Source organism: Anguilla anguilla, chromosome 8 (assembly GCF_013347855.1).
Source record: "Anguilla anguilla isolate fAngAng1 chromosome 8, fAngAng1.pri, whole genome shotgun sequence".
In the NCBI taxonomy this organism is placed as follows: domain Eukaryota; kingdom Metazoa; phylum Chordata; class Actinopteri; order Anguilliformes; family Anguillidae; genus Anguilla; species Anguilla anguilla.
This window is the reverse complement of record NC_049208.1, coordinates 53097336-53106912: the sequence shown is the minus strand read 5'-3', so window position 1 is coordinate 53106912 and position 9577 is coordinate 53097336. Positions and strand designations below refer to the sequence as shown.

Here is a 9577-nt window from a genome sequence, read left to right as displayed (position 1 = left end):
GCCACATGCAGGTGTCCAGCCCAGCACACTGGAGGAAGAAGGGCCTGGAGACTCTGATTGGCTGGGGAAATCGAGGGGTACGAAGGTGGAATTATAAACCAAATAAATTTACTTCAATCAATCAATCTTGTAAGCCATTTTGGAGAGAAACGGGTTTGTAACCACCCCCCCCACAACCCAAAAGCCCTCTTTCAGTCCCACGGCTAAAAACCAGGCCAGTCGTTACTCTAAGTCGTTATTGCTCGACTCACCTCACCCTCGTTAAAAAAAGTAGGCCGCGGTCCGCTTGTCTCTGTGTCAGATGGGGTGGGGCTTACTTAAAAAGAAAACATAAAAGGGGGGCTGAGGATGGGGTGGGGTTGGGGTTGGGGTTGGGGTTGGGGGGGGGGGGTCGTCCCGTTTCAGAACCTGTGCACGGGGGTTTCGGCCCCGCCCCTCCTCCGTGCTTCGCGGTAACAGCAGGAGCAGTAGTTGCCCGTCTCCGGGTGCCCGTAGAAGTTGCAGGCGGGCATCCTGCAGCGGGCCTGCAGCCCCGCCAGCCCCCCCGCGCTGCCCAGCGAGAAGTGGCGGACGGCGGGCGCGCCCGACGACAGGTAGTCGGGGGGGTCGCGGTCCGGGGGCGGGGCCGGGCCGGGGCCGGGGGGCAGGGACGAGGCGGGGATGCGGTACCGCGGGTGCTGCAGGGGGCAGTGGCGGGGGAGGGTGGCGTAGGAGGGCAGCCCCGGGTACGAAGAGGGGGACCCCCCGGCCTGCAGCCGCCGCGTCTCCAGGTAGCTGGGCGGGGGGAGGCGGGCGGGGTTGTGGGCGGGGCTCGCGGCGGGGGCGGGGGCTATGAGGGTGGGGCGGGGGATGGTGTAGGGTTTGAGGTGGGCGAGGGAGGGGGCGGGCGCCTCGGGCGGGTCCTCGGGCTTGAAGTCATGGCAACGGTACACGGCCACCTCCTTCCTGGACGCCGTCCCGTTGGCGGCCGGCGGCGGGGCCCCGCCCGCCGAGGCTCCGCCCCCCCGCCGCTGCTCCTGCTCGGCGCGGAAGCGGTCCTGGGCGTCGGCCAGGTAGCTCTGGATCATCTCCTCCTGGAAGGGCTGGCGGCCGCTGGCGGCGAGCATGGCGGCGAAGACGAACTTCCTGTCGCCCTGCATGGCGGCCCGCATGGCGGTCAGGCTCAGCTTCACGTCCGAGCCGTAGCGGCAGGGCTCCGCCCCCTTCCGCCGCTCGCCGCCCGGCGACGGTGAGCCCTTCCCTGACCCCCCCGAGCCGCAGCCGCCCCCCCGGCCGCCGTCGCTCGGGGACCCGTCCCGGGTGTCCGCCTGCACCTTCAGCGAGCCCTTCTTCGTCTTCTTCTCCTGCCCCTCCCCCCCCGCCGCCTTGGCCCCGCCCCCGGCCGCCGCCTTCCCCGGCATCAGCCCGCCCACGTTCTTCTTCAGCTTGCTGCCCAGGCTCTTCCCGAAGCTGCCCAGCTTGTTGGCCACCGAGTCCGCCTTCCTCTTGTCCTTGTCCTTGGCCTTGTCCTTCCCGCTCGCACCCGCGCCCACTCCCCCGAAGCTGGAACTCGAGGAGCTGGAGGAGGTGCTGGAGGAGGAGCTAGACGATCCCCCGCCTTCTCCTCCGCCTCCGGCCCCGCCCGCCTTGGCTTCCGCCCCGCTCCCGTTGACCCCGCCCCCGGCGACGCTGGCCACGCCCCCGCCGTTGCCGTTGGAGCTGCTGCACACGGACTCCTTGTCGGACTCGCCCGAGTCGGGAGGAGAGCGAGCGTCGTCCCCCGGAGAGGCTGCGGGAGACTCGGGCTGAGCCAGCGGGGCCTGGGGGGGGGGGGGGGAGAGAGGGGGGGAGGGGCAGGGAGTACTTCTGTTTAAATAAAACCTTTATTGGTCCATTAACGTTACATCAGCAATGGCTTAACTTCAGCTGCAATGCTCAGTCGATACAACCCAGTCATTTTCATTCATGTCACAACAAAGAAAAATCATAAGCATTACATGACCGGTACAAATTTACAAATTCAAGAAGGCGATTAAAAATATTAAACCAACTGCATCGTTGCCAACTTGGCAAAGAACCCCCCCCCCCCACACACCATACTGTGCAGAACTTTGGTGTGTCGTTAATTAAAGTCCTACACGCAGATTCCATCTTTAAGCGTGCTGTCATCAAACCCAAAAGCATTCTACATCAATGAGTCTCACACTCACCTGCGTGTCACAGGGCAGGGGCAGCCAGGTGACGGTCATGTAGCTGTGCAGTAGGTGGAGTTTCGCCTCCAGGGACAAGGTGACACTGTGGGGGAGGGGTCACAGAGGCCATTATGACATCACAGCCTGCTGCCTGGTCACTGTTGCCAGCTTTGGTCTGGGCCTGCTTGTTTATTTATTTCATTTAGTCTTGACAGTTTGCCGATTTTGCAAACTATCACGACTAGCATCGTGGCTTTCGTTGAGGGGAGGGTTTATTTCCCTAAAACCGTGTCACATTAAGCAGAGCGTGTATTTTCAGTTAAAGGAGCAAGGTGCGTAGCAGATATACCCACTATCATACAAAGGGGAGGGGAAAATTCAATTTCAGAAAATTGACTGAAATTCAATTCACTGAAAAATCTTGGAGCATTCCAGCCAATTTCCAACTCATTGCCAGAATTTCAAAATAATTTTTTCTGAACCAACTGAATTGAAAAGTATACGACCCCACAAAGCTGATGATCGCACCATTTCTGCCCAGATCCTTTCCACACCCCCAGGCTGGGTTATATTTAGCAAGGGGCTCCATTCATAGCTCAGTTAACGATAATCCCGCCTCTCTATCCCACTCCTGTACCGCCAATCCACAGAACGGCTTAATCCTGACCGCTGACACCCGGTCCTACTGCGGTCAGCAGCGCAAACGCCGTGAACCGTGTGCCGAGCCGAGCCAGGCCGAGCCGAGCCGAGCCGAGCCAGGCCGAGCCGAGCCGAGCCGAGCCAGGCCGAGCCGAGCCGAGCCGAGCCGAGCCGAGCCGAGCCGAGCCGAGCCAGGCCGAGCCGAGCCGAGCCGAGCCGAGCCGAGCCGAGCCGAGCCAGGCCGAGCTGAGCCGAGCCAGGCCGAGCCGAGCCAGACCGAGCCGAGCCGAGCCAGGCCGAGCCGAGCCGAGCCAGGCCGAGCCGAGCCAGGCCGAGCCGAGCCGAGCCAGGCCGAGCCAGGCCGAGCCGAGCCGTACCTGGCCAGCTTGACGTTGTCGCCGTCGTCCTTGCCCCACTCCCAGCCCCTCCCGGGGTCCACGGCGAAGTGCAGCGGCAGCAGCCTGTGCTCCGAGTCCAGCAACGGGATGACCGCTACAGGGGAGAAACACAGCCTGAGCCACCAGAGACTACAGACTACAGCGGGGACTGATATAAACTGTGCTACAGAATACAGCAGGGACTGATATAGACTGTGCTGTAGACTACAACATGGACTGATATACACTGTGATACTGATTACAGCAGAGACTGATGTAGACTACAACAGGGGCTGATGTAGACTATAACATAGACTGATGTAGACTTCTGCAGACTATAAGGAAGACAGTAATGTAGGCTACACCAGGTATATACACTTACTGACAGATTGTGTTGGACTCTGACAGACTGTGACACAGACGTTCTCAGGCTGTAGCAGAGACTGGCTGAGACACTGAGACCGGGACTAAGATGGGCGCTAACGCAGACTGCGACCGGAGGCGACGACGACACAGACCTTGCACTTTGGCGCTGTCCTGCCTCTCCATGGAGACCAGGGCGGAGAAGTGGGCCTGGTCGTACGCCAGGACCAGCGGCGAGCGGTGGCACTTGGCGGCCGGCACCTCCAGGGGCAGGTAGATCCCGCCGAAAGGGATGGGCGCGAACGCTGGAGGGGGGGGGGGGGGGAGGGAGGGAGGGGGGCGGAGGTTTTAGGGGGCGGACCCATGACATCACGCTATAAGGTACAGTGCGCCTGCTGAACGTTATGAATGCAACGAGGCTGCCGCTGTCCCAGCATGCCACAGGTGAGAGCACTGGGCGTGATCTGTGCAGAACTGAAGAAGGGAAACATAAAGCCCATGTCTGAAACAGCCTCCTAACTACGGAGTCCTCAAAATATACACGGTCTACTGAACAGTACATACTGCCTATTGTTTAGTGCATATTTCATGTTACACAATGGGCAGTATGCCAAAAAAAACCCTCCACACTATTTCTCAACGGTATTGCAGAAGTGTCGCAAGACGTCCCACCCTGGTAGAATAAAGGCCCCTAATTACTCATTTCCGGTTGAGAGACACCCGTCTCATCCTGCTGCAATCCAGACTCTCACTCGCTCTCTACACACATATGGTACTGGCTGTGTGTGTGTGTGTGTGTGTGTGCGTGTGTGAGAGAGCGAGAGCAAGTGAAAAAGAGAGAAAGGGAGAGAGACACGCAGAGAGATAGAGAGAGAGACAGAGAGAGAGAGAGAGAGAGGGAGAGAGAGAAAGAGAGGGGGAGAGAGAGAGAGAGAAATGAAGCCAGCTGGAAGGGCGCAGCGTTGTCCAGACTGGAGGAGAGCAGAAGTAAAGGGGGGGGGGGGGTGCACAGAAGGCCGGTTGGGGGCGGAACTCACCCTCTCCCCCAGAATCCCTCAGCATGGTGTCGGCCACCACCACGATGGGCCTCCTCAGCACGTGGGCCAGGACGAAAACGTGCAGCTCCTCCAGGCTCTCGTACACGGGCTCCTCCGACGACTCCACCCTGACCACGCCCAAAGCCAAAATTACCACCACTCATTTCCCTAACTCCGCCCTATACCCCTCTTATATACCGGACTCCGCCCCAACACTTCCCACCTCCTCGTCTCCCCCAACCCAAATAAAAGGCAAACCCTGGCCAGGCCCAACACAGGCCGCGACGTCGAACCCATGATACTCAACATTACACACCTTTCCTGCACACAGGACTGCACACAGCATCACGTGTGTGATACAGATCTCCTGTGTGACTTACAGAATGTTTTTCTTTTCGCTACTGTATGTTTTTCTTTTCTACTTTTGTGTTTCTGAGATTGTATGGGTTCATAGGGATTGTATAGTCACAGCATGGTATGATTTTCTATAGATTGTGACACAGATGGTTTTTTTGTTTAGTAATGCAGCTTTTTAATTATTTTAAACTTTACCACGTTACCCATCATCGCTGTAAAACCTAAAACTGGTATATAATTGGTTGAAAGTCGATGACTGACAGGTCAGTGTAGCTCCACCCATAACTGGGTACAGGAAGACTCATTCTAACATCTCTTCTTATGCATACATTTTCCATTTTAATTGAATCCACCGATTTTAAAAATATGCATATGATTTTAAAAATAATTATCTTATAAAAGTGGGCAGCTATTCACTCCGCGTTTATGTGTCAGAGCACACCACCATCGTTGAAACCCTTCCCTAATTTCACCTAATTTCACATAATCAGCTGCACCTCCCCTCCTGCAGGGGGCAGTGTAAGCTGGGAGCCTACCCCGTGCAGTTGCTGCTGCTGCCGTTGGTGCTGAAGTGTATCCGTGGCTCACTGGAGGCCAGCTTCAGAAGCTCGTTCCACTCCTTCTGCCACTCGTCTTCTGTATAGACTAGGCCCGACTGCACAGGTACACACACACACACACACACACACACACACACAGTCACACACACACACACACACACACACACATACACACACACACACACACACAAACACAAACACACAGAGAAAGAGTAATAAAATCCCCAGTCTAAATTACAAATACACTTTCTTTACTATAATGGTAGGCATGCTGACATCCAATCAAAGTCTCAAATCAAGCAGAATTGTGTGGACTTTTCAGTACGTTGCACTGCGTGACACTAGCACACCACATAAACATACGACTCATTATTACTGTGATTGGAAGGGTGTTGTGTTTGCAGCCCATGTGATTGGCCCGTTGAAAGGGTGTTATGTTTTTAGCCCACGTGATTGGCCGGCTGGTGGCGGTGAGGGCGGGGCTTACCTCCTTGTTCTGCTGCGTCTGTTGCCACCTCCACCGGCGCTGCAGTGCGTCCCTCTCCTCGCCGTGGTCCATGAGGGCGTACAGGGCCTTCCGCAGCATCAGGTCCCGGTCGTGGAACCCCCACATCCCTGCATCAGCCAATCAAAACCAAGCGGGGGGCACGCGTCAGCCAATCAAAACTCAGCCGGGGCACGCTTTAGCCAATGAACACAGCCAGGACACACATCAGCCAATCAAAACACAACAGGGCATGTATCAGCTAATCAAAACACAGCCAGGGCACACGTTAGCCAATAAAAACACAGCCGAAGCACACATCAGCAAATCAAAACTCAGCCGGGGAACATGTCACCCAATCAAAACTGGATGCACATCAGCCAATGAAACGTGGTGGCTGTGGGTGACGGGCAGGTCGCGTACCCAGGGAGGCAGCGTGCAGCAGGCAGTTTCCGTCCCCGCTGGTCGCCAGGGGCAACAGGCTCTGGCAGCTGGCCCCCACGCGCGTCCACCAGTTCAGGCGACCTGCGGGAGGGGCGGGGAGAGAGGGAGAGCCAGGTAACAGCTGAGCGTCACGCACGTGGACCACTGACTGACTGACTGACTGACACGCACACACACACACACACACCTATACACACGCGCACACACACCTATACACACGGACGGACACACAGGGGAGAGAGGGAGAGCCAGGTAACAGCTGAGCGCCATGCATGTGGAGTACTGACTGACTGACTGACACGCACACACACACACACCTATACACACGCGCACACACACCTATACACACGGACGGACACACAGGGGAGAGAGGGAGAGCCAGGTAACAGTTGAGTCATGCACGTGGGTCACTGACTGACTGACTGACACACACACACAAACACACACACAGCTATTTGATTGGGGAAGTATAACAGTTATTTCTTAAAAATGGCTGCAATTAAAGAAATGAAGATATTAGCACAATTGGATCAATATCTAAATAATTGCTTTGTTGTGATTTCTAGGGTAAATAAAACAGAAATCATTCACTGCACATGCAAGCTCACGCCCTGGCTCGACAAGTCTGGACACGCTTCAACTATACGGAACGCCAAGCAATCAGGGCTAGTAATAATTCACGACGAACACTAAGCTGAATCCCTCCGGGCTAATCGTTGTGACCGTCGCGCCGTACAGTAATTTACACAGCCCAGTGTTTCGGAAGGCTGCAATTAAACCGGCAGGTCCAGACAGGACGGTCTTGCGCAAAACTAATGACACATCAAAATACAGAACTGGCAAATAAGGGGACAAATGTCATTCAAGCACTGAAGACTGAAGAAGCTGTGGGACTCACAGGCTCCTAGTGATTAAACGAGATTAAACGAGAAAGAGCGCTCCTGCATCACTGTAAACTTCTCTTTTGGGGTGCGTTTGGGACCGCAATATGATTTTCAGCATGCTTCAGAAGCATTTAAGGTGGTACTGAAACCAATTTTTCCACAAATTATCCTGAGAAAGTGCAATGTAAGTGCAGGATGGAGGTGCATGCAACATGGAAGTGGCAAAGAAGGTGCATGTGTAACATGAGAGCGGCTGCAGGGACCAAGCAGAGGGACCGCGGTGATGGAAACGGTCCCAGACCGGGAGCGGGCCTGCCGGCCTACCGGCTTGCTCCAGGGCCACCAGCATGGACTGCTCGATGAGGTCGCGCTCGACGAAGCCGCGGAAGTCCTCGGGGTACACGGTGAGGTCGGGCAGCTGGAAGGTGCAGAGGGGCGTGTCCAGGAGGGCCTCGCTGCTGGCCCCGCCCCCGGGCGCGGACACGTGCGAGCGGGCCAGGGAGACGATGGTGGAGCTGGCGTGGGATATGCCCCTGGAGAGGCGCTTCTCTGCGGGACAAGGGGGGTGGGGGGGTTTAGAGATGAGCTCATACAGCCAGAGGAGACGGCCAGTGGGGCGGGGTTAAGTTGACGAAGAGGCGGGAGGTGTAGAGGCGGGGTTTAGTACATAAGAGGGGGTATATGGGCGGGGTTAGGGAAATGAGGGTGGTTTAGGGGTGGAGTTTAGTACATAAGAGGGGGTATAGGGGTGGGGTTAGGGAGATGAGGGGTGAAGGGATGGAGTTTGGAAAATAAAATAAGTATGGAAGGGGAGATAGTAAGAGAGGAGTAGGGGTGGAGTTCAGTACATAGGAGGGGGTATAGAGGCGGAGTTAGTAAGACAAGGGGATGTAGGGGCGGAGTTTAGTACATAAAAGCGGGTATAGAGGCGGAATTAGTAAGACAAGGGGGTGTAGGGGCGGAGTTTAGTACATAAAAGCGGGTATAGTGGCAAAGTTAGTAGGACAAGGGGGTGTAGGGGCGGAGTTTAGTACATAAAAGCAGGTATAGAGGTGGAGTGAGAAGGGGCATAGGGGAGGAGTTAATGAAGGAGGGGGCAGGGGGCGGAGTTATGGATAGGAGGGGCATAAGGAAGGGTTTGTAGGAGGGGCCAGAGTTAGCCTCGCCCTCACCTTGCACGACGTCGTCCTGCCGTTGGAGCATGGGCCGGCCCGCCCTGGCCGCCTCCCTCTCCTGGGGGGGGGCGGAATCCCCGCTCCCCCCCTAAAACGTAGGACAGGTTCCCAGCATGCACCTGCCGCAGCTGCTCGAAGTCGCTCAGGGCCGCCGTCAGGTCCCAGTTCTTACCTGCGGCGCGAAAGCGTGATGTCATCGGCGACGAAACTGTATACATAGCTCTCATACAGCATTACATCACCGGGCTTTATTCTCTCTCCGACCCCCTCCCCACTTCCCTCCGCACTGCTGCGACCGATCATTCGCTTGACTGCCAAGTGATTGATTAGTTAATGCCACCAAATTACTATTACAGCATATGCTTACACAAGTTCCAGAGATGGCAGCTTCAGCTGAGAGTAAAAGATTTAAGAGTAAAAGAACTGTAAGTTCATTTCTTAAACTGTTTAAGAACTCTTAAAGTAAGAACACTTAAGTAAAATTTGACTGTCCAAATTACTTATCGATTAAAATGTTTCAGTAAAAGTGGTCAGTAAAAAGTCTGTCATCCCTCTCCTCTTCACTGGAACCCAGACCCAGATCCTAACCACTCACCCCTCACCTTTCCCCCTCACCCCTCACCTTCCAGCAAGTCCCGGGCCAGCCCTGGCTCCGCCCCCGTGGAGCGGACGAAGTCGGACAGGACAGCGTCCATGTCCACAGTCATGTGATCATGAAGTCACGCGGTGGTGGGTAGGGGTGTCGGTGCGGAGCAAGGCCGGGGAACCGGACTCCCCCCCCCAAATGGACTGTGGGAGGGGGGGAGGGGCGAGGCAGTGGGCGGGGCAGGGCAGGGCAGGGTGGGACCTTTCTTCTGCTCTGCAAGGGTCAACACTCACAGCCACAACTGGGGGAGAGAAAGAGAGGGGGAGAGAAAGAAGTGAGAAAGAAAGAGAGACAGAAGGGGGAGAAGTGAGGGAGAAACAGAGAGAGGGAGAAGAGGTAGAGAGAATAAAATTAATTAAGATGAAAAGCAAATTGGAGGTGGCCTTGTTTTACGCAGCAAGCACTACTACTGAATTAGAGAGCATATCTGGTGCCTGATT

At 56.0% G+C, this 9577-nt stretch overlaps 1 protein-coding gene across 1 annotated transcript; it reads right to left on the bottom strand.

Annotated features, from left to right (window-relative positions):
* Positions 1–367: 367 nt before the first annotated feature.
* On the bottom strand, positions 368–9208 carry LOC118234003 (OTU domain-containing protein 7B-like). Its single transcript, XM_035430234.1, is given in 12 exon segments — positions 368–1799; positions 2190–2274; positions 3188–3302; positions 3706–3855; positions 4588–4715; positions 5481–5599; positions 5992–6119; positions 6412–6513; positions 7641–7865; positions 8489–8552; positions 8554–8663; positions 9114–9208. Coding segments are annotated over 12 exon segments (2709 nt in total). The 5' UTR covers positions 9199–9208; the 3' UTR covers positions 368–401.
* Between the last annotated feature and the right edge of the window lie 369 nt (positions 9209–9577).